This window comes from Apostichopus japonicus, chromosome 23 (assembly GCF_037975245.1).
Source record: "Apostichopus japonicus isolate 1M-3 chromosome 23, ASM3797524v1, whole genome shotgun sequence".
In the NCBI taxonomy this organism is placed as follows: Eukaryota; Metazoa; Echinodermata; class Holothuroidea; order Aspidochirotida; family Stichopodidae; genus Apostichopus; species Apostichopus japonicus.
Genome location: NC_092583.1, coordinates 14,028,159 through 14,054,060, shown reverse-complemented (window position 1 = coordinate 14,054,060; position 25,902 = coordinate 14,028,159). Strand labels below are relative to the sequence as shown.

General features: G+C 34.3%; 1 protein-coding gene across 2 annotated transcripts in view; it reads left to right on the top strand.

Annotated features, from left to right (window-relative positions):
* Window positions 1-25,902, top strand: part of LOC139964929 (tubulin polyglutamylase complex subunit 1-like) — a 32,311-nt gene that overhangs the window by 1,791 nt on the left and 4,618 nt on the right. Inside the window, exons 2-13 of one of the 2 annotated variants that reach the window (XR_011792128.1) lie at window positions 836-926; window positions 2,273-2,403; window positions 3,111-3,174; window positions 5,276-5,391; window positions 5,987-6,125; window positions 7,528-7,585; window positions 8,284-8,370; window positions 9,494-12,339; window positions 13,406-13,560; window positions 14,225-14,320; window positions 19,268-19,339; window positions 23,471-23,514. Coding sequence is in view for 1 of the 2 variants with exons in the window: in XM_071967015.1 (XP_071823116.1) it covers window positions 836-926; window positions 2,273-2,403; window positions 3,111-3,174; window positions 5,276-5,391; window positions 5,987-6,125; window positions 7,528-7,585; window positions 8,284-8,370; window positions 9,494-9,511 (704 nt within the window). In the remaining variant the exon portion in view is untranslated. The other variant, XM_071967015.1, reaches the window with a different exon arrangement.

Below are 25,902 nucleotides of genomic sequence, written 5' to 3'. Positions count from 1 at the left end.
TGTCCATTAAAAGAATAGCACATCACCATATACCATTTTACAGATAGATCATTAACCTGTTATTTGCATTTGCCAATTTAGAAAGTTCAGGTTGAGAGAGGTGGTTATATCCTCTGTCAACATTCCAAGTTCTGTGTTGGATGGATCATTGTGGTGGTTCATTGAAGGACTACCTGTTATTCACCCTTAGGTTTCAAACAATGTAATGAAAATACCAATCGGGTTGAATTTTCAGTGTGGAAGTTGTGTTACTCTGCACCTTGTAAGCTCTTCTCTGATTGGTTATGTAATCGCTAGATGAATAGTGGAGCATACATTGTCATTCATCTGGCTGCCCAGCAAATAGCCATGAAGGAAAAGCAAACTAAAGGGGGGGGGGGTGGGCACAAGAAGACATTAAAAAGAGTAGATTGGCTGGTGAGATGTGACTAAGTGAAAGTGTTGGATTTAGCTTTTAAATATCTATACTTAAAATTTTTGTGTGAGGAGCAAACTTAATCTAGCTATGAACCTACCAACCTACAGTATCAAAAATTCTTAGCTATATATGTGAAGAGATTGTATTAGTAATACCTAAGCAACCGTATTGTTCACTTTATTTATATTTTCCTTACAGCAAAACTTTGCCTTGCCCACATAACCTCAACCACAAGAAAATACATTAGTCACTTGGTTGAACATGACTGAATATGGAATATTATGGTTATGCATAATAAAACTCAACCAGCCAATTAAACTTGCTAGATATTAACCTTTTAGGTGATCAGAAATGCCTTTATATCTAATAACATAGCACATACATTATATCAGTTTTGTTGTATTTGTTCATTTGCAGAATCAAGCCAAGTCAACAACTGGATAAAGAATGCTTTATCACAACTTGTGGCCAACAGACCTGATGACCCCATTGCATTTTTGGACCAATTGTAAGTTGAGTATGCTTTGCAAGTTATTCTGATAAATGGTTGTTATTGCAACAACGAATATGCCTGAATCCAAACGCTGAGTGAACGTTTTGTAATTTTATAAAATATGGTCAAATATTTATGGAAACATTTAGCACTTGACCATCCTTTAATGCAAGCACTTTTGTTAAATTCTGTCTCAGTTATTAATGGTTGTGATGTAGCATATGGTAGATACTTTTTAGTCTACAAGATAGAACCTGGCCACAAAAATCCAAACCTTATTCACCGTCTTTATACACTCTCAGCCACATTTCCCTTTATACATTTACGTTCTGACCATGAGATCATTAGTTAACAAGCTAATAAAGATAGACTGCAGGGCAAAGTTTTAATGGTAGTCCAGCTGTACTAGATGACCTAATTTCAGCTTGGATAACCAAAGTCAGCTGTGGAAGACCATTTGCTTTTATCACTGAAGATTGCATTGTAACTAGATACCTCCAAATAGGTAAATCGATAAGTTGGTATCACCAACAAAAGCTTATTATTTGGTTATTTACCAACCTACACATCTCTCCTACAGTGTACATGTTGGTCTTTTCTATTTTTTTGGACAACCAAGTTTGCTGTTCGAACAACCAAATTGTACAACCTGTTTGCCTGGGGTACAACCAGAAACAATCCTTAAAAATTGGCCCTGGACTGTAATGACTTTATGTATGATTGTGCATGAATATTATTTGTATTAGATGTGTGACGTGAAGGAAACCTCTTATTCATCCACAGTTTGATGATGAAAACATGATTTGTAACTTCACAGATAATTGTAAAGATATAAAGAATGAAAATTGTGAAAGTTTCTTGACTGCTTTAACATGGTGAAATCAATACTGGAGAGAAATAATAATGTAAGATGTTTGATCATTATCCTGCAGTTAACCAAAGGGATAAATTCAGTTGTGTCATGAAGCTTCCAATCTGTTTCATTGTTATAGACTCGGGTAGAGTCAAAGTACTGCAGGGCTCGCATTCTATTTGATATTGCAAAATGCATAGCAGACTTTATATATCCAGCCCAAAGAAATCAATATTGATTGTTATGAGAAACAATATTCATAAATCTAAAAATGCTACACAAAATGTGAATGCTAAGTTGTTTCATGTTACCCACAGCTGTTGGAGTTTTCATATGATAGAGTGTCTGTAAATATTTTCATAAATAGATAGATGTCAAGTTTCATTGTGTGTGAAAACTTTTTAGTTTTCTTGGAATTGGTAGGCAGACATAGTAAACAATTAATTTTGGGTAAAGTGATTATCGGTAAAATTTATAGCTGGTAACATTTTCTTTTCTTTTCTCACAGCTTTGGTAATCTTGGAGAAAATACAAACAAGATGAATCAAGCTCTTGAACTGATTAGCATTTCTCATCACTCAAACCATGGATTTTCACAAAATGCAACCTCTGCTTATGAAGTCCTTTCACAACCAAAAAGTAAAGAAATATTGACTTTTTCGTCTGTAGGCTTGACATAAATGATTGGCAAACTTGATGCAAGTTTATACGACTTTGTTGATTGGGCTAGCTGCACCCATCGAAGATTTTTCCAAGTTTAGCCACACAAAATTGACAGTTATTCAAAAATCTACTGAATAAAATTAAGTTATCACTGGCCTTTGCAAAATTCAACACACATCAGTTACTGTACAGGTTTTTAGGTACAGAAATCATGTCAATTCTTTGACTGATGATTGTTAACTGAATTACCATGTGTTTAAGCTCTTAATATCTACTGACAGAATACTGCCAGTGCCATTTTTTCTACTGGCAAATATCAAAGTCAACTGATATTTAGCCAGTAAATCCCGAATTTTGTTGCCTGTTTATGTTGTCTATGTTCCTTTTCAAAATTGTCTGAAATAAATACTGTTGCCGTCTGAAAACTGGTTGGTAGTGACTAAATTAATTCAACAGTAAAATGGACCAACTCATCTGAATTCTACAAGCAGGTATTTCAGAAAGAAATTGTGCTTATGACTAAATAAGCAGCCTGTTAAGTGTTCATGCTTTATGTAAAAGCTGTCATTAACTTAGTAACACATCCGCCACTGAGAACTAAGTCAGACATACCATTTTATATTTTTGGTCTTTTTCTGTGTAGAAATTTAGCTATTTGTTTTAAATTCCTGTCATCCTGCTAGGTGCCAGACATCCTGCAGGGGTACTTGGTGGTACTTACAAGACTTTTCTTGATCACATCTGTAGGTGAGTACCTTAAACAAATCTGTACTGACTAATTTCTTACTAGTACAAATACTTACAATTTCTTACAAGTACTTACAAATTCCTAACGTTCAATACGTGCTACATTATCTTGTTCAACTTAATATGCTTTTGAACAGATTATAAACTATCCTTGTGTACACCTAGAGCATCATTGGTGTTAAAACCTGTATTTATATTATAAAATAGTTTAGAAAGGACAGGAATTGTGAATAATGTTTCTAGTGGACCTTTTTAATCTTTTCCTAATCCTCAGCATTGGCACTAAAAAGAACTGGTTTTGTTATAAAAATTTTTTTTAAAAATTGTCATGTAGTATCATTTGCCATTAGAGTGTGTTTATATGGCCTGGAGTTTGATTCTGTTTCAGACAGCCAGTTTAATCAAATTCCTATGAAAAGAATTCATTGAACATTCTTTTTTCTCTCTCTTGTAGTCAATGGTAGAATCAAATTTTAGTTGATGTGACAGTGGAAATGATAGAATGCTGCGGTTAAAACATACATGTGGTAAATAATGTCATTATTCCCCATTGGTTATTTTGGCACATGTGAGATAACATTAATATCCATGATAAGAAATGGCCAACCACAAGTTTTGCATGACTTTGCAAACCACTTCTACAAAGTTCCTGAAAGATGTACCTACAGTGAGGCAGTGAGAGCCTCTGTGCTGTGTTTAATTTACAAGTCAGAAAAAAACAAATCTGATATCTGCATGCCATTTGATGGCAAAACCTTGAATTATGAGAATAGAGCATTAAAAAGGCAAAGTTTTTGTAGAAATTAGTGTTTGCATGGGTTATCCGGGTACCCGCCCGACGCGATACTACCCGGTTCCTAATTTATTACCTGAATCCTAAGCAAAGTGTGATTTAAAAAAAAAAAAAAATGGCAAACCGACGGTTAGGCAGATTTCCCATTGACTTAGTGTGGTGTTAGGCTACAATGTGGAAGAAATCATTATTTATCCATTCGTTTATTTCAAAGAAGGAAATGGTGACAAGGAATTTTACGCGATGTTTATGGATTAAAGACGGGATAACTAAAAAATAGTAATCGCAAGTGGCTTTTTACTAATCGTTTATTCCAAATGCGATCAAATTGCGCAAATCGCGCAATCTCGCGGCTAATGCGAACCCTGGGCCTGCATAATAGATAGTAGTAGTATTAAAAACTGTTTAAGAGCTAAATTGGATATTTATATGGTTTGATCCATTAGACGTGCACGAGCTAGCATAAGCAGCGGCGGCAGTGCGATGTTAGTAGTAATGCTAATAATAATTAATTAATTTATTAAAAAGTTAATGAAAGAAACAGAAGCAAATAAAAAAATTTGAGGGAGGTTTTATACCTTATCTTACACATACGTATTTGAACATGAAAACATTGTCAGTAGAGAATATAATGCATTTATTACAGCATCCAATATGTAATTTCTTGAAAATCGTGATACACGAGGGTAAACCCTTTTTTTTTCCGGGTACCCGGATACCTGACGGGTAACGGCCCTCGGGTACCCGGTTCCCGATTTTTGGACCCGTGTAAACACTAGTAGAAATGTACCACTATTCAGTAAAGGTTTTCATCTGCTGTCTCTCAAGTTTTCATATTTGGTTTCATCTGCGTTTTTCCGGCAATTGCTCATCACAACAATCCGGAAACCCAAATGATTAACTATTGTTATAATTTCTTCACGTCCATTTTGAGTTTTGTAATTTTTAAGTCACAAAATTCATGACATGAATTTGAGAGTCACAGTAGTTGAGAGACAATTTTATTAAGATATAAAACCGTTTTCCTCTTGAAGAAATGAATGCAGCAGAATTAAGTCATGTCTTGATTAATATTATAGTTTCATCTGATCACAAAGTTTCATAATGTTTGAGTTTTGTAATTTTGAAGTCACAAAATTCATGACATGAATTTGAGAGTCACAGTAGCTCAGAGACAATTTACTAAGATATAAAACCGTTTTCTTCTTGAAGAATTGAATGCAGTAGAATTCAGTCATGTCTTGATTAATATTATAGTTTCATCTGATCACAAAGTTTCATAATGTTTAATGTTGTTTTATATTCCAGTTCTATGCCAGTGGAAGTAAGGGAACAACTTTTCAAGAAAATTGCACCTAGAGATTTTGAATTTATTCCAGTCGATGTCTTCCAGTCTGGACTGCTGGCCTGTCTGATTCTTGGAGGTGAACTTTTGAAAGTGGGACTATGTCTTGCATATTTTAAAGGGAATGATCAAAAGATGTCTTGCATACCTAACATTTTCTGTACTTGTGATGTTAGTGCTCAATGTTAAGTTCTTTGAAGATCTAAAACCAAACAACATTGGTGTCTTTCATTTTATTCCTGATAAAATTTGGGACAATTAACTATAAATAAATTAACAGTAAAGCAACTTACTGACTTTAATGGGATTGTTTGGATTTTCTTTACTTGATTACTTCAATTGTGACATTGCAATCAATTGCTCTCAGTGGAACCAATGGCTACTGGAGTACACGTATTAAACCAAGGGCTTTTGGCATACTCTCATGCATCATTTATGCTCCTTTTGATGTTCATAATATCATGCAGCAACAAGATAACAAGAATGTTTATTTTTTATAAGAGGCTGTGGGTGTATTTCCTTAAGGATCTAATGGGGCTGTTGCCAAGTTTAAGAGAGCCAATCAGTCCCTGCTTCTTTCAGCCTGCTTTATTTCACCCTTTGTGGTATGAGACAGTATATTGATAAACAACCAACTTCTTTAATAAATGGTTTGTGTTGTCTTTGTTTTTCAGATTATTTAAGTATTTCAGAATCTTTGTATAAGGTTCTGGACAGCAGTAATGACAATACAGTTGAAAAACAAGTATGTGAAGCAGTTATCACAGAACTTGAAGAAATTCTAAATCTTTCATCCCACCTTGATCCAACATCGTAAGTTCTAATTGCCCTCTTTCCTTTCATTTTGGCTATCTTCCATGATTTCTGCAGCAGTAGGCAGTCTCTCCATTATATAAGGCACTGTAATTGGCCCTGTAGTGACTTCTTCCTCTAAGCAGAATGGCATGTGGGGGTTGATACATAGCATCACATGTAAGGATTGCTTCAGACCAGAAATAGTAAATTTACAGCTGATCAAGTAAATGTGATGTGTATAGATTTCTATGTAGGGCAAGAAACACTTAATGGTACTTTAAATTATAAAGGTATTAGGACATAGGACATAGCTAAAAAAAAAAGCATCACAATTTGATCCTGGCATGAGGATCTTACTGAGAGGCAAATTGATACAATATGGTTGACAAGGATAATGTCACAAGTGGAAGGCACAGAATGAGAAGGCTGAGATGAGTTAATTGCTAACCAATAGATGAATAGAAGATGATGACAGATTATTTTGTGGAATAATCAAATTTATTTTGTGACACATGAAACAGCCTAACATTTTATGTTCAACTATATGTCTAAAGGAAGGCTTTATGATGCAAACTAGCTTCTTCAATTTAAGAGATGCTATTTGTTAATATTGCTGCTGGCAATAACAGCTTGATAAGGACATAACAAGAAGAAATGCCACCTTCACAGTGTGACAGCCTAGTTCATGTACAACAGTGGACAATATTACCCATTCTTTATATCTCCATTTGGGGGCTCAGTAAATGTTATATTATTTTGGGGAGGGGGAGGAGAGGGGCAGGAGGTGGGAAAGTGAGGCAGGTGATGGAAACAATGGTTTTAGGTTGGTACGCTTTAATCAGACTACAGCAATTTGCTACTTCTTTTTCTACACCTTGTATGTAAGGTTTTCTGGGGTTGTTATCATTGTGGTGACCTATAAACTCTGATATGAGAAGTTCAGGTAAATAGACATAATATCAGGTGAATGAAAATATTCAGATGTATATAAAACAAATACTTGCAACTAAATATTTGACTTTTAAGTAAAAAGTAATGTCTTGTCTGATACTATTATAATACCAAGAATTCAACCATTGCTGAACTATTTTGACTTTAATATCTGTTTTTAGTTGCAGGCATTCACACATGAAAGGTTGCAACCGCAACACTAGTCTACAGCATTAACTAGATTGAGCATTATGCATGGTAGGGTGCTCAAGCCTAAGGCATCAAAGGAACCCGTACCCGATTATTGCAAGGTTGTTGACAGATTTTCTGTGCGGGACCTGATTAAATCAATTGCAGGCCAGATTTGTCCTGTGGGACACCTGTTGATCTTCCTAGTTTACAGTATATGGAATTTAATAAATTAATAAACACATGTCTGTTATATCAAGCAATATTTTCATCATTGTTGTTGTCTTCATTTTTTTGTCAGGTATGTCAATGTTGGTAGAAAGTTACAACCAGACTATTTGGCCTTGGCTTTGGAAGATGTAAGTTCAAACTGGAACGTAGTCAATATGGTTGGAAAAAACTGAAAAACAATGTGATGGAATCAGGATAAACAGAAAATTTTATAAGATCTTACCCTTAAAGGCATTGAAGACTTGCCCCAAATCACATGCAGCCATCTGAAAAAGTTAACTTTCTGTTGCTTGCAAGTGACATTTGTTTGTGTCGCTACAAAATGCAGACATTAATGAAACATTGTGTAATCTTTAGCTGGACCTGAGATGTCCATCGCTGTATGCTTTGTACACTGTGCTTTGGGTATTGACCGCAACTGTATGTACTGACTGTACACTAGTGTCTAAATTACCGATTGTAGCAAGCTGTGTGTGTATTTTCTGGGATCAATGGTGATGTCTAACACTTCTGTTACACCTCATTTGAAACTAGGTCAAAGTATGGGCATTAGACCTTTGTTTTTGCGCGAGTCTTCAAACCCTTTAAATACTAAAAATGACACAGAAATGTTTGGCTTGGACTGGTTTTGAACCAGTGGCATTAGGAGCTAACAAAACTTAGAAGAGAGTACAGCTGGAACTTGTGGTTTGAACCAATTAAAAATGTATTTTATGAAATTACATGGAATAACTTTAAAAATGATGTGTTTACTGCAAAACTTCTGCCTGCCCTGAGTCTATTTGTGCTTTTATTTTTGTTCACTTTGATATTTTTCTGTCAACAGGCAAACATAAGTTCCAAATCATCTCAGAAGTTGAGCCTGTCTTGCGAAGACTTTTTGAAATTGATCGCACAGCTTTTTATACAAAAGGTAGTAAAACATTTATTTTAATCGTATATTTGTACAGTTTATTACTGCTTTACATTTTAGTACAACTTGATATAATTAATCAAGTTTTTCAAATTGAAGCGATTTTTCTACTTCATCACTGTCATCTTGCAAAAATTTTGTGTGTGCAAATTTTGGCATTCTGTAACGAATGCTTGTAACGTGCCACATTTTGTTGCATTAATGAATGAAAAAGGAAAGTTTGTTTCTATTTTGTTGGTTTCTTCTCTTCATCAGAGATGTCCTTTTCAAATGTGTACAACATCTATTTCCTAGACACCTGTATTTGTTTAGTTTCCAAATATTTATTAAATCTGACACTTTTTAGCCAGAAGTCACAGTCGCAGTATTTTCAGTATTTCTAAAACAAAAACAAACAATTCAGAAGTGTGTTTGTCAAATATGCACATATATGTATATAAATATATATATACATATATATATAGAGAGAGAGAGATAGGTTAAATACGAACATCATGGTACCCTTTTCTTCAAAGCCCAGCAGTTTGTGGTGGTGTGTTGAATTGGACTAATAAGACTTAATAATAATAATAAATAATTAATATAAATCATCCCAGGAGTGCTGTTAACACTATTGGGCTGTCTGATGCTAAATTTATCACCTCAACTGTAGACAGTACAGTCACAACTGGGAATATGACTCAAGTTCTGTTTACTGTAGTGACAGCAGTCAGTGGTGACTGGTAATAAAGAGTGAATTTTGAAAGAAGCCATAGAGTCTGGTAGTGGTGATACTCAATGATTTTTCCAGATTTTTCTAAAATTGTACTTTTCAATGATATAGTAAATCATGATCAGTTATCACACCCACGAGTTCGTGCATCTGTTGACCCCTTTATAATTTAATTTATTTAAATTACGTTGCATGACAATGGGGTATTTTCACTGGTTACATGGTATCTCTTAAAGGTAATTTGGCTTCTGACTGGCAGAAATAGGTTGGATTTATTTGGTAGAGCACTGATTTGTAATCCATAGATTTCAACTAGAGTTAATAAATATATCCAAGTTTGGTCACATGTGATATTTCCTTCTTTTCTTCTTTGTATTATAACATAAATGTTTATGTCTTCATTTTATACAGGTCAAGCCACTGAGATGAATTCACTGAGACATTAGCAGAGAATACCAGCTTACCTAACCAGAGATACAGGAATATTATTATTTGCAATATTAAACTTTTATAGTGCATAGATGATTTTTTTTCTATGAATTTGTTTCATTTTATCAGTTATCAGAGATTCTAAGAACAGCAATGTAAGATCTATCATGTTTAACTTAACCATGATAATAACTCAGTAATAATGTCATTCAAAACAAATTCAATAGTTGTCTTAGTATCAATTAATAATTTATAGGGTTATGTACTGGAATTAGGTAATAAAATTCAAGAAAGAGGCTTTTAGTTCATTCCTAGTTCAATATAAGACGTCACATCTCATCTTGGGGTGTATGTTTGGTTAAGCCTTTTCTGTTGTTTTTGTTAATTTTCATTAGGCTGAAGAGTCAACTTCAATTTTGGAGTCAAAATCATAAATATTGAAATTTTCCAAAATGTTTGCATGTGAGTAATGCAAGTGTGGAAAGTGTCTAGGTGACGGTATATGGAAAATGAAACTAGAGTTCAGTAATTTATGGTTTTAAGTTGTTTCCATCTCATTTTGGGGCAGGATGATGTACATGGAACTAAAGGGTCTCTTTGCAATCTGTCTTAGAAATAAATACTGCATCTGCAAGTAAACATTTTACACTGCCTTAAGGAATTTTGCTTTTGATAAATTTTCTGACAAGATTTAAGAAAATCCCATAACAAAGTTGAATATAAGATGTCACATCTCATCTTGGGGTATATTTGGGTTAAGCTTTTTTTAGTTACTTTTATTAATTTTCATTGGGCCACTAGTCAATTTCAATTTACAATATTGTAGTCAATATAAAAATATTGAAATTCCAATATTTTTGTCTGATTAATTCAAGTATTCAAAATATTTGGGTGACAATATGTTGAGAATGGATCTAAACACATTTATTACTCATGTATTATGTGAAAGAGTGAAAGAATGGGAAGATTTAGGCAGGGATGCAAAGATTACTATTTAGCATCCAGTAATTTTGTAGTGTCAGCTTCACACCTTGCATTGTGAGAGGGGAAGGGGCAAGATGGTGAAGGGGAGGTGCATCTCCAAAGTTCAATTATGTTCATTATCTCTTCTAGAGATAAATATTGCATCTGTATATAAACATTTTACACTGTTTAAAGGAATTTTTTTTAAATATCATGATTCTCAAACACAAATTTTTCATATTCTTGCTCAGGGACTTATTCTTTTTTATCATCATATACTTTATCTTTTTCTATTTTTTAAATTTGTATCTAAGCTATATTTTGTATCTAAGCTATATTTTGTTGATATTGCAGTATTGTCTGTGATTGGTTAATGTTGTGGTTTGCATGATAACATTGGTGTACTCATGCAATTTTTAAAAGTCATTTGGATATTAAAACAATTGAATTTAAGGCTAGTCTATAATCTGTAAAGCCAATATGTTCTTAAAGTTGCTAAAATGTTACGCACGCTTGGTATTCTCAAGCTTGGTACTTTATTGTCACTATCATAACATTCTGACATTGTGTGATAACTCACTCTGCATAAAACTTGCTCACTCCGAACCTGCGTTAGACATTACTTTAACATTTTTTAGCTAAAATTTGGAAAGAACATTGAATTACCTTATAATGAACTCATAGATGTGGAACTGAATAATTTAGTCTAAATCTTCTGTTTTATCATTAATAATGTAGTATCAATTCTTGTCTACCCAGTTTGAGAGGGAACGGAGGAAGCCTAGCAATGTTATGAAGGATACTGTTTGTTGAATTTTGATGCTTGAAAACAATGTATTAGTGATGTGTTAAGTAATAATATTCTTCTTTGCTTTGGGGGGGGGGGGGGAGGGAGGGAGGGTTGGAGAGGAGGGGGATGTTTTACGATTATTTGTTTTATTGCTACATAAAATGTGTAGTGGTACAATAGAGTGGTACTAAAGGCCTTTCAGGTGTTAAGATATGAATTATTATTTTTGTACAAAATTGTGAAGTTTTTCTCTTTATTTTTGCTACCATCTATCACGTAGGAAATTTTTACTGTGTGTAACCTTTTAATGGCAAATTAAAACAAATTAATTACTTTTGATCATCATATGTAGAACCGTGTATTAGAATACTACCTACTTTCGTGCAATAAGTGTTCAAGATTTCTTATTTTTATGAAAGTTAGGGTTTCATGTTGGTTGGACTTATTCCAAATTTTTCATAAATATCTATCATCAGTTTTTGGCACCATATTCACAACTACAGTTTATATGTAACATATTTACTGAAAACTTCAATGTGAAATCAGTTAGATGGATTTGTGACATTATTTCTCTGACCACTTCAAAGAGGAATGTACATATATTACTTATTTGCAGCTCTTTACATATTAAGATCTTGGTAGTGACAATATAGTGCACCAGTATTAAAATATTAATTGGGTTTTCCCAAAAATACAAATCTTGAATATTGCTGTTACCAAAGCTGGCTGTTGATTTATAATATTCAATATGTTAGTATAAGTGAGTATATAAGGCCGCAAGTATTTATAAATACTGCCATCTATTTGCAATTTCATGGATAGTCCAGGTGGAAACTTCCTATTTACATCAATAGTTTGTTGCATCTCAATAAAGTGAAAAATATGCAAAACAATTTTTTTCTGTCAGTGTGCAAGTATGACATCACGCCTGTTTGCTTCAAGTTCACTGGTACAAACTGATAATTCAACTATTTGTATTTTCAAAATGTAATGTAGGAATTGCATGAAATTTGCACCAAGATACTTTGGGATGTAAATTATAGTCTGGACTCTCCTTCGACTGTCTGTTCAACAGGTTAGAGACATACTGTAGCAGTGTCAGAATCTGCTCCTTTGATTAAATTGCTTTGTATTGTTTTGTGTTTTGGTATGTTTATGAAAGACTGATTTATCAAGAAAAGTAACTAACTACAGTACAAGCTGTTGATTGATTTTTTGTTGAATTGTTTTGTGCTTTTTTTTTAATCTGACAGAATTTACATTTGCACTAATTAATATACCTTTGTCAAATCTTGTAAAGAGCCTTAATAACATTGTCTATCATTAAAAATTAATTCTGTTTTAGACTCATTTCACTGATGCATTAAAGTTGATTTTGTTTGAATTGAGTTCTCAGCTTTGACTGCATTTGTACTGTCATTAAATTCATTCAAATCCATTTCAGTTGATTAAGTTCAATGCTATTCAAACTCAGTTTATTGGATTCAATTTAATTCAGCACCAATCAAGTTTATGTGAATGGATTAAATTCAGTTCAGATTTGATCATTTACTTCGAATGCTTTAAATTTAACCCTGATAAGCTTCATTTAACTCAAATCGTTCAAATTCATGATTCAACTGAAAACCTTTGATTGATAAAATATGTTGAGTCCTTAATATCCTGTAACAATCTCTTACTTCCCCGTCTTACATTTTGTAACAATTCAAATTAATCTATATGGTTTTTTGATATCTACTAGATTGGTTCTGTTGGTAACAGTATCAGCTATTGACTATTCTTTTTCCCCACTTAATTATTCCTAATTTCCCAACTCATTATTGTCATTAATGAACTGCCATTGACTACTAAATAAATAAATCAAATTTAAAGATTTTCAGTGGATCAGACTCGAACATGCGGTCATAAGCTACTTCGTAATCGTAACGATTAAGCACATTGGGAAACTGCTGAAATTATCAACCAAGTTAATATGATATAGAGTTTTGTAAAATGGTGAACTCCAAATTATTCATTTCATTTTTGAAATTTTTGTGTTTTTAAGGTGTAAGTTTGGACTTGATCATGTGCATCAATTATACATAGCTTAGGGCATACTAGTTACATGAAAAATATAATTTTTTGTTTTTCTTTTCTTGCAGGTGTTCTAGCAATAGGATTAAAATGACAACAAGCCTATCCTATCTGATGTCTCCTGAGTAAGCTAGAAAAGATGTCCTTTTTGCAAAATTTTCTGTAAATGGTGATCCCATTGTATAATACACAACACATGGGTATTAAGGAAAGGCAGTCTGCGGTAAGACATTCACATCTACTTTTGGTTACCAGATTAAACAAAGTAGGAACAGTCAAACCAGCTTTACTAATTGGTTAACACTATATGTGATTAGTAAAGCAGACTTTGCCATCAATGATAGATTGCTAATGACCTAGTGTGGATTTTCTCTCTGCAATATATATATATATATATATATATATATATATATATATATATATATATATATATATATATATATATTATACCATAGTTTCATTTGTTGTTTATTTTGGAGAAACAATTTCAGTAAGAAAAATGAAAAAATCATAACTGGTGAAAAGTAAAGACTCCTTTCCTTGTTTTTTATTTGTTACACTACATATTTGTACTTTTCAGGACTCAATGCAAGTTTGAAACTATGAAAGAATTCAACCTACGCACCCCACACGAGTCAAGTTGCATGCACAATATATCACCCATCTGTAACAGAGGCTTTTGTAGTTCTGTTGGAATATTCGCATTGTAATTTCTGTGTTTAGTTCCACTGTGATAACTAAAATATCAACCCTGCTAGTCAATTCCATACACCCTAGAGTCACATGTGGGTTGGCCATTAATTTTCTTAAATCCCCTTAGAATCCTTTAACCTTATCTTTCTGATGTAAACTTGCAATAATTGAGTAAATTTGCTCCATTTTCCTAGGTCGATTTTAACTTCACAAGTAGGAAGCTTAAACTGGATGGTTAAACCTGATACCACTCAACTCTTCATGCAAGAGTTTTATTCAATTCCAGAAGGGTAAGTTGCTTAAAAAAAAAATTGCTTATCCTGCTACTTATAAATACCCAGTAGGAGAGATGTGTAGGTTTGGTGAATTGAACACTAGCTCCAACGACAGTAGAACTCCCATTCAAGTGGATGATAGACCTACCACTATTTTGCCAAAGTGATTAAGGGTGATACCAATTTGTCATTTTTCTGTGGAGGTGTTTAATTACAAAGGGATCCGAATTTGATGTAAACAACTAGTGGTCTGCTGGACGACCTCCAAATCTGAGTTTGTTAGTCCAAACAGAGATTTGGTTTTCTTGAACAGACCAGCTGAGACTACCATTAAAAAAAATCCCTGCCTAATCTTTGCTCATTAATCTTTTAAACACATGATATCTTTGGTTAAATTTGTAATCAGACACTAATAAACTACGATGTTTCTCACCACTTCCATCTACACCATATCCTGCACAGCCATAGCAGCTATTGTTAATTAAATAACAATCCAAGTAATTAATATCGTTTCATGAAAGTTTTACAATTTTTTAAATAGATTGATTGTGTTAGTTGATCGATCGATACATTATTTAAGTTTATTTCCCAGTTCTCAACTTCACAGGAAAGTTAAAGACAGTTGAATATATCAAAATATACAATTTTACAATAATTTGTTTGTATGAATTAATATAGATAGATCTGTAGAAATCTATTAACAAGTTACAAACTGTTGTGTTTAAGTTCAGAAGGTTCTCTTTAATCTCTTTGACCAGTGCTGCTTATAATTTCTTGATTTACTGTACTTGATATAGTTATTTAAATTCTGCCTCAAGTGGCAATGCACTTAACATCAATTGACATTGCAGTGGGTTGAAGTATAACACCAACAGGAAGATAAGCTGTGTTTTTCTATATCCTTCTTGTCATACAATTTCAGTGTTTGTCACAAAATAGTACTATCTGTACTGTAATCATGTTTCCAGTCACACATGGCATCTGATATGGTTATTAGTCTTTTCAAATAACAAACCCTATATCACTGACGTGAACAATTAAAAGTCTGCTTCATATTTACATATAGATAACTCATCAGTTTAATTAAACTTCGTGTAAGATACATTGCTTATTATAATTATTCAGTGTTCATAAAAAAAAAAATATGAAAAAATCATTCAAAGTTTTCAGTCACATGTCATATGTGGTTTTAAGGAGATCTTTTGGGTGGCTTAAGTTCTTAGCAAACTTGATGATAATTATTTGCATTTTTGGTCAAAATCACATCCTCATAGCTTTGTGTGTTGTAAAGATCTGACTTTTTCAAATTTGATATTTTGTATCTGGCAACAACAGAGTGAATGATGTCATGAGGACAATTGAGCTAAAAGGTCTTCTTCATTAAATAATATTTCAATCATTTATTCACAGAGGAATGTAATATTTCTATAAAAGTTTGCATTTCAAGAAATTCTGACAGAGAACATTTGAGAGCTAAGCAAACATTCCAAATGAATCAGGTTTCAAGTATAAATCAACTAGGAGATTATAACAGCCTAAGTAAAGCTTTGAAGAACAACTGACCTAATGAGTCACACTGTGATTCACTTCCTGAGGTAATTAAGGCAAGGTTTAGTCCACCAATATTTTATTTCATTCAATCAACCATATCTCAAGAAAAGGACAAAACATTGACATGACACTTGCAACTAAAAAGTAGGGGACTTTATTTTCTCTTAAATACAAGTTTAACATTGTCTGCCTCCAATATTTCTCTTTGGGTAAGACTTCTATAAAAGATACCTTGACCTTAATTAAATGATCAGGGCAAACATCCTTCCTTTGTTCTGACATTTCACTGTCTAGGTCAAACTCCTCTACTGGGCTAACAGTTGATTCTTTCTAAAGTGACTTAAATGTTTAAGCAACTTAAACAAACAGAGCAATCTATATGGTTAATATGTCAATGACATTAGCATTGTCCTTGTTTATAGATGTCTTGAAGGGTTCAATGTTGATTGCATTGTTTGTTTTATTATGTATCAGACCATTGTATTATTTTTATTGGAAGAAAGATGAAATGATTTCATTGTTTGCAAAAAAATAATATTTTCCTGATAAATGTTATTTTTTATTTAGTCAAGGAGATAAATGTGGCAAGTTGTTGTATCAAGGTTTAACAAAATAGGCTTTGGAACAAGGGTATAGGTTTTTGCATGTATTATTTTAACACTGACAAATATTCCTGCTGTATTTGACTATAGCCCTTATGGAGGTAAACAGTTAATTATGCATTGATATGATGTTACCTAAATGTGGACAATTCGTAATATTTACCATTAAACCTAGATGTGCCCCTTTGCATAATTTAATAATAATTACACAAATGCAACTGTCTCTTAAAATTCCACCCTTCCACTTTCCTGGTTACGTGCAATGAAATTGGGTTGTGATCCCATATTATGTGATATGCAAAGTATTGTACTGACTGGGCACTCCCTAGCCAAGAGTTGGTTATGCAGATATATCATCAGTAACTAAGAGCTGGATAGCTCAATTAGTTGAGCACCGGTAGGGCTGTTAAACAGGTCTGAGGTCACAGGTTCAAAAAAGGTTTCTTGTTCTATTGCCCTTTCAAATTTTATTTTAAATTTCCCAGCATTTTTTTCTGTAGTACAAATTTGTTAAGGAAAATTATATAAAATACAATGTGGAAACCTTTTTGGTGCCAGCCAGATAATAGCAGTTCAATGTTTTGTTCCAAATTTAAAAAATATATTTACAAGATTTTGTCAATTAAATTCTTTCGCAGCAAAGTGATATATAATACACTATCTGTATATATAACTGTATATAGTGTATTATATTAATTTGACAATTTATTACAATATAAATATAAATATAAAAAAATATGTATAGATTGTGAGGGTGACAGACTGGTATCTATTGTGTGGTGGAAAAATAGATAAGAAAAATTGTTTATTTGACTTGGCAGCTTGTTCAGGTGTGGGTGTACTCTTGTCATATCTATCATGACTAAGCTTTTTGCTATGTCTTTGTGAATATCTTTTGTGATGTTGTTATTGATGATCATTTTGTGTTTGCACAGAAGTAGTATATAATCAGAGATAAAGTATGAATTAGCAGACACCAATAAGGATTTCCCTGCTCAAAATGTTTGTTAAATTTGTCTCACCCGGCACTATTTGCCTAATTTCAGTTATTGGGAATCAGGGGTGTAGCCAGGATTTTCAAAGTTGTAGGCATGACTCTCTGAGGGGAGCGCCACCATTGGTTTTTGGTTTTACAAACCCCCAGATGGGCTGAAACGGCCCTTCCCAAGTGTTGATTCTGGTTCCATGGCCTCTTGCTAACTTGAGACACCTCATTCAATATCACTTTTAAACCCAGATGTTAAAAAACTGACAAGATCGGATCCTAGTCTTTTTTGGTGGGTAGAGTATTGAATGAAACGGCACACGATAGAAATGACAGCCTAGATGACAGAAGAATAGGTCACCTAATTTAGCCATATTCTTGCTACGTTCGTTTCAATAGTTTTTCCTGTCTAGACTCTTAAACTCGCCCAGCAAGCTTATGGATTTGAATTATGGGTGTTTTTAAAAAAAGATAACTTGGCCAAAAAAAGTGTAGGACCAGGCCAACAGTGCTACATACTGGCTACGCCCCTGGGAATATAGGGTTCAAAGTTTGAATACTAGCAGTTTTGAAGGCTCTGGATTTTGTCTCAAGATCATAAACGAGTATGGTTCCTGTGTAAAATATGTCTACACAACTTTGGACTTATATAGCAATATGACCATTTTGCATTGCATTTTGCTATGCGATACTGGATAAATTATTCCCTGTACCAATAAATAACTGACATGATTGACATACTTATCATTGAAATGAGCAAAACTTATTCAAAACTAAGGCTCTGTATCAGTGTTGTAACAAGTCATCTCTTGAGTTACTAAATACCACTTCAGCTCAACCGTTTTGTAAAATTATTACCCATAGAAATAACACAGTCAGAGACTGGACTCAAGTCTAACAGTTAATACTGTTGTTGGTTAGACTGGTGCTTTAAGTAAGGGACTCCTTATAAATCTGCTGCGCTTGGTCCTTGCAAGTGAGAGTTCTAGCACAGTGACTCCAGTCAGTGACTGGACACATATTGAACTTGTACTACTGATGATGGATAAACTGGATACTCCTTAATATTTAACTCTGTTGTGCTTGTTATCCTTGTGTTGTGGGAGATAAAGATAGCACATCCATCTTTCTCAAAATAATGTATTGGACACATTTAACCACCTTCCCCCCCCCTCCCCAACCCCATCCTAGTCAATGTATTGATGTTGATTGCACAACCCTAGAGGCTCAATCCATGATTGAGCCGAACAAACAGTGTTCCCTGCATACTTGGTTTTTCACTAGTATGTAGTCCGGTCAAGATATTCGCTCAAGAATTCATCTGATTTCAAACAGGAACTGTTACTCCATTGGTGAAAGAAATGCAGGACAAATTGATGTGTACACTCACTTGAATTTGTTCCAAGCAGCTTGTTCTGTACATTAAGTGGGCCAAAATTTGGCCAAAAAGTTAATCGTCATGATTGTTTGATTAATAAGCACATATTTTAGTATAATGCATACTACAGCTTCAAAGAACTTGCATGCTAATATTTGCAGCCAGTGCTGATGACCTTGCATGAACTTAGTTATAGTCTGGAAGTTTTAAACAAAAAGCTAATCCATGAATAAACAATTCCCCCCCCCCACCCTCCCCCATAAAGGAAAAAGAAAAGAGAGCATCAAAGGAGCTAGTCATTTAGATCTTTGCTGTTTAGAAGTATCAGCTACTACTGCAGGTTATTCTGATAACATGGTTGTAATTATCAGCAGTATGTGTAGGTTGCTACTTGCTCATACAGTTGTTGGTGCCAGTTTTCATTGTGTAGTTTCTTCTCTCTACAGCATGTAGAAAACCTTGTGCTCAAGATAATGATCCATCATAGTGAAGAAGATAAAGCTTCGTTTTATGTGGAGGTCAGTGGTTCGATCTTTGAGGCCAAAAGTGGTCAAAATGTGAAAACCTTTTAAGTACAAAAATTTAAAATGTTAAGCTTACATGGGCATCTTACTTGGTTACTATATCCATGACAATCAATACAAGAACCCTGTTATTTTATGTGATGTTCAAACATCATCATAAGTTGCGATTAGTACAGATAAAAGTGTGCATACCAACATGTTTGACCGGGGAGTCGCATTTTCTCTATCACCATCTGAGCTGCACACTTATGCATGTTTCTGACGACTCTCCACAAAGCTCAGTGGTCATGTGCAGTGGCGGAGCGTCCATACAGTCGGGGGGGGGGGGGGCGGATGCCCCCCTGATGGACTCAAATGGACTGCTGGCGCCCTTTTCAGCTTTTTACCACTTTTTACTTATTCGCGATTTTGACTTTTTTATTGCGCTCTCATCTACATATTGACATTTGTCACATTTTGTTGGTGTATAATTTTCTGACAAGATGTGGTATTGTTGGCATTTACAGGTCCAAAATACCTAATAGGTACAACAGGCATTGTGCCAGGGCTACGAAAACATGAGCATCCACAAAGATACCACAGGTATTGTGATGAAATGCATGTACTTTCAACACACATATAAACTTCTGAGTTATCACAAATGGCGATGATACCTATTTATTCTTTGTTTATCTGCAAATTAGCAAGGCCCGGAAAGGGTCATTTCCGGCGATCTGGGGAGTATCTTTACTCAAAATATGTCTGTACGCTCCGCGCCAACCTGTGGTTGCGCTCCGCTTAGATAGTGTCGAAAGCACCCCTACAGACCATTCTCGCCCCCCTTGACCAATGTCCCTAGCTCCGCCACTGGTCATGTGGGAGTGGCCAAGTCAACTAAGCATGTTATACAAGCTTAGTATGCAATTCACACAGCTGTACATGCAACACACACGGTCACACTGTAAATATGCCATTCTGGAAATTTGCGCCACAAAAGATATTAACATATTAAGAAAAATGATTATACCACAAGAAGATAACATTGCAGTTTCAATGTATTTAACTTTTCATATGTGCTGCATACATACAGTATGCAGTATCTGTTTACAACCGACAGCGGCAATCATGTTGACTGCACCCATACAGCTATATGCACGCACGCCTATTTGACCCCTGTTTGAAATGGAACAATTCATCTTGTGTCTTATGCATATTGAGAGAAATGGGTTTGTCTTTAAGTTTTTTGGTTTGGCCTAGTCCCTATGGAGGAGGGGAATCGAGAAAAAAGGTCACGATTGGTTAGTTTACGCTTTGAAAAATACATACTTGTATGTAGTTTATCGATCGAGGCTTGTTTGTCTAGACAAGAGCTGTTCAAACCTGCATCCCTGTTGTTTTCAACATCAAAACCTGCCTTAGAAAATCATTCAAGTCCATATGTACGACTATTCTTGCATTACATTCAAATTTCATTCAGAAGAAGACAATTTAAAAAAAATTAAAACCAATGTACTTTTAGTTAAACTGCTACAGGACAACACATGAGTGCTGTAAAGTTTGTGTCTATACTATTTTCCTTTGAATAAATTTTCGTGCTGTAGGGGTCTCTAACCCTAAATGTCACAAACAATTGATATGGCAACCCTTTTAATCAAATGTAGCTTCAATATTAAAGGTTAGCTGAACTTCGTCATATTTGTAGGCCCACACTCACACATGTCCCATCCTTGATCTTGCACGTTTCCATTCACTGGTTCGTTATACAACCTAAACTGTAGTAATACTTGCGCAGTCATCCCTTACAAGCTCAACCAATCATATTTCCTTCAGTAAAATTTGAATAACTGCTGTAACTGCAGAAGTTGTTGTTTTGGTGCTGTGCCAAGTCACGTTTCAACTCCTACTAAACCATGTGATAGCCATTATATTGTATTTTATTTCAAACTGGTACGTAGTGGTACCCAAATTTAAGGTCACAAGAACAAACTATTTTAAGTCTTTTGGTGATCATCCAAGAAATGTCTTGTAGACACCAAATTACAAAGACTACCTTTTAAGTATTAAACTTGTTTAATATTAAAACACAACTAGTTTATTTGGTTCAAATTCTTTCTCTGTTTGGCCTTTATTTGTTTATTTATTATTATTATTACTATTAATATTTTTATGGTTAGGTACTCCTGTTCAGTTCAAAATAACTCAGTCCTATATTCTAGGTCTAGCAATGTGTTTCCATGAAGTTATGTGTACTGGCTGTTTGATGTAATGCTACGTTTGTGTGGTCGGTTGTGAATTTTGCACCATGTAATACATGCACTTCATTGGATACCTCAAGCTAACAAGGTACAATGTTACAACCATGTGGCTGCACCTACTCAGTACTTAAAGGGTGTGAAGACTCGCGCAAAAAGAAACGTCTTATGCCCGTAATTTGACCTAGTTTCGAATGAGGTGTAACAGAAGTGTTAGACACCACCATCGATCCCAGAAAATACACACACAGCTTGCTACCGTCGGTAATTTAGACACTAGTGTACAGTCAGTACATACAGCTGCGGTCAATACCCAAAGCACAGTGTACAAAGCATACAGTGATGGACATCTCAGGTCCAGCTAAAGATTACACAATGTTTCATTACTGTCTGCATTTTGTAGCAACACAAACAAAACGTCACTTGCAAGCAACGAAAAGTTAACTTTTCAGATGGCCGCACACGGTTTGGGGTGAGTCTTCCATACCTTTAAGATAGGCATGACGCACTCCATCATGAGAGTTCATTAAAATCCTAATGTGTACTAAATAATAGTGATGACAACACTGCAGTCATTCACACAGTACCACTTCATTACCACATGTTCTGGACGTTCTTAAAACACACTGCATTGTTTTTCATTCATTAAGAGAATTTTTCAATAATGTTATTGCCTTGCTGGCAATAACCAAGTCCATCGAAAAATGTTCTCTACATTATTTTTCTGTATTAAAAAGTGAGATCAAGACATTTACTTGCTCATGCACCCGATTAAAGGACAGTTACTAAATTTTATATAGAACAAAGGCAATATTTAGATTTTTTCAGTATCATAAATATGGCTTCCACTTGAATGTAGTATTATATATGACGTACAAGCTATTTTTTCAAACCACCGTAATACCTATTGGTATACTGGAAGGGAACCCTGCCAGGTAATTATGGAAAATTTAATTATCCATTTGTTGATTGACATATTGTTTGTTTTTCAGTTAAAAAGGGCATATATCAGTACCAATATCAAGGACAACAACACTGAAAAAAACACAAAGAGTTCTTATCTAAGTATTTCATAACAAAACATTTCAATTCCATACAGAGTTACTAGTGCATGCCACTATTTCTACTAAGCTAATTTTTTCCTATTATTCCTGCAATTTTTTTGTGATGAAAAGATTGTAAAGAATTCCATGAGTGGTAGTTTGGTATTTGCTGCAGGGGGTTTTAACCTAGATTGTTCCCAATATCTGTTCAACAAAGTGTAGTTTGTGAACCCCCCATTCAAGGCATATTCTTATTTGTTTCATTTTTTGTCTGGTAGGAAGGGGATTCGCAAAGGGCTGAGGAGTCTTGGTTGAGGTGGCTTGACGTGTTATTTGATGTGTTTTGTGAAAAACAACCTGTTTTTAAAAAAAAAAAAATATGTTGTAATTTCAGGTTACCTTAGTAACCTTACATAAAGAACTTGCTTTTGCTTGAGATTTATACTAATTTGAAAAAGTTCAGGATGACAAAGTTCGTAGAGTCAAATATACATGTATAGAGTGGTTAATTACGATTTAACTTCATTTGCTTTAAACAGCCTAGAGTTTGCCTTTGCTGAATCAGTTGTTAATATCTAACTCAGTAATACTTGGTAGATCTCCATAAGCATGTCAACCGGAGGCAAACAAAATGCGATGTTAAGCATAAATTAAACATTTCGTGCACAGTCTCAACATCACCTACACCTCCCCCCCCCCACCCTTGCCTCCCCAGCCACTTCCAGTAGTAGGTTGGGAGATTATGATCACTTGGCATTATATATTTATGGTTTTCATAGCTTTTTCAGACAGAAATTTAAAGTTTTCTTTCTGTATCATTCATTGCTGTTTATATTTTGTCGTTTTTACAGGTACCCACAGTTTTGAAAACATCTGTACTGTAAAAAAGTTACAGGTAAGTTTAAATGAGATATACAGCCCCAGGAATTTTTTAATCGTTTTTACAAACCTTCTGTTTTGGAGGTCATTATGCATGTTCTCATTTTTTCAAAAATTCCAGAGTCCGGAAGAAAAATTTGACTAGATATTGCCCTTAGTAATCGTGAACGGCGCGTAGGAAATATATGTGTTGAAATGCAATACATGGTTCGCTTATGTCACAAAACCAGCAGGAACTGTTGGAATTCAAACAAAATGGTGAATACCATTGGTGACAATTAAATCAATTTTAAGGTTCAAAGAAATATTTTCAAGCATTCATGTTGTGTCGAAATGAGAATACTGCAAAATGGTATTCTCTAAGTAGAAAAGTCTTGGGTGTATTTCTCCTTAAATAAACCTTCTTGCTGGGACTTGTAGACAGACGCATAGTCAGTCTTCATGGTGTGGGGACGGGGTATTACAAATTTAAGTACAAATATGACTTTTCATGATACCATGTAGGTTCTTTCAGGGTGGGGGGGGGGTTCACAAACTTTGACCAACTTCCACTCTGGGGAGGATCTTTCCTTTTGCCAATTGTTGGCCATCTCTGTTGTTTCTCCTGCTTTCGTAACTCAAAAAGTGCCCTATCGTTGACACCCATAAATGAAATGTAATTAAAAAGTGTCCTATTGTTGAAAACAGATACTTATGAATAAATATTTAATATAAATTATTTCATTTTTGTATTTTAAAAATATCTGATTTTGTCATTTAAAAAGTGCCTTTGTGTTGACAACCTAAAATGAAATGTACTTAAAAAGTGTCCTATTGTTGAAAACAGATACTTATGAATGAATATTTAATATAAATTATTTCATTTTTGTATTAAAATAAAAATCTGGTTTTGTCATTTAAAAAGTGCCCTTGTGTTGACAACCTTAAATGAAATGTAATTAAAAATTGTCCTATTGTTGAAAAACAGATACTTATGAATAAATATGTAATATAAATTATATTAGTTTTGTATTAAAAAAATCTGATTTTTTTTTTTTTTTTTAAATCTTTTCCCCCCCCCCCATTTAAAAAGTGCCCTTTGTTCAAAAACAAATAGTGGAATTTGTGGGATAGAATTCATACTGTAGGTGTGATCCATTTTGTTGGAAAGTCTTGGGGAAACTTTGTGGTTGGCCCCCTCAAGTCAAAGTCATATGTCCCATTGAACCCTCTTCAGCCATTGTCACTTCTCACAAATATGCTAGAAAGTCCAAGGACTCATATTCAAGCATCAATATGCATTGTAGCATTCAGTCTCTCACTGAGACATTTATATGCTATTTGGTATAGTTTCTTCTCTTTTCCTGGAAGGGTCAGTACTCTAGTCCTGAATGTTCTGGTGAAGGTTCGGTAACATTTTTGTTGTTTAGGGTGGTAGGAACAAGAGTAGTTTATGAGAAGTTAGATTTCCTTTTTGCATTGTAAAATAGAAAGAAAATTGTGTAATATATTAGTACAACAAAAGGATACAATCGTTTTCTGTCTTTATGATCAATTTCGATGATTGTGTTTAAATGCAGAGTATAGGAGAGACAAAGCTCGAACTTGATAAACAATGTGTCATTTCTTGCTCGAAGTTGGCTGCAAACATAACAGCCAGTGTTGAAGAGATCTCGACATTATGTAATGCACCTTGTGATTGTTTACCATATGGCACATTGTTTTTACATCGTTGGTTAATAAACAGACCACTAATCCTCTCTTGCATTCCCTGTAATAAAGTGGCAAGTACTGCCACTAATACCACATTATTTGGAATCATCTCATATACTGGTACCTGCAAGTTCCAAAAACGTCTGTGTTCTGCCCTTGTTCAACCTTTTTTTTCTTTCAAAAGATATAAGTGCAAGTAAACTGTATAATTTATGTATCCGTTTTAAGATAGTCAGTCAAATGATCTGTTAGTATAAGAAAGAAATTGTCAATCCTTGTACCTTTCAGTGGTGGTTGTTGCCGATGGGCATCTTGGGCAGTGCCCCTAATAGAAATTGCAAAAAATAAGAAGGATCAGATTTATAGGGAGATGAATGTAAACAGCAGTTATGATTCTACCTTTTTATCTACTAAGATAGTCAGTCAAATGATCTGTTAGTATAAGAAAGAAATTGTCAATCCTTGTACCTTTCAGTGGTGGTTGTTGCCGATGGGCATCTTGGGCAGTGCCCCTAATAGAAATTGCAAAAAATAAGAAGGATCAGATTTATAGGGAGATGAATGTAAACAGCAGTTATGATTCTACCTTTTTATCTACTAAGATAGTCAGTCAAATGATCTGTTAGTATAAGAAAGAAATTGTCAATCCTTGTACCTTTCAGTGGTGGTTGTTGCAGATGGGCATCTTGGGCAGTGCCCCTAATAGAAATTG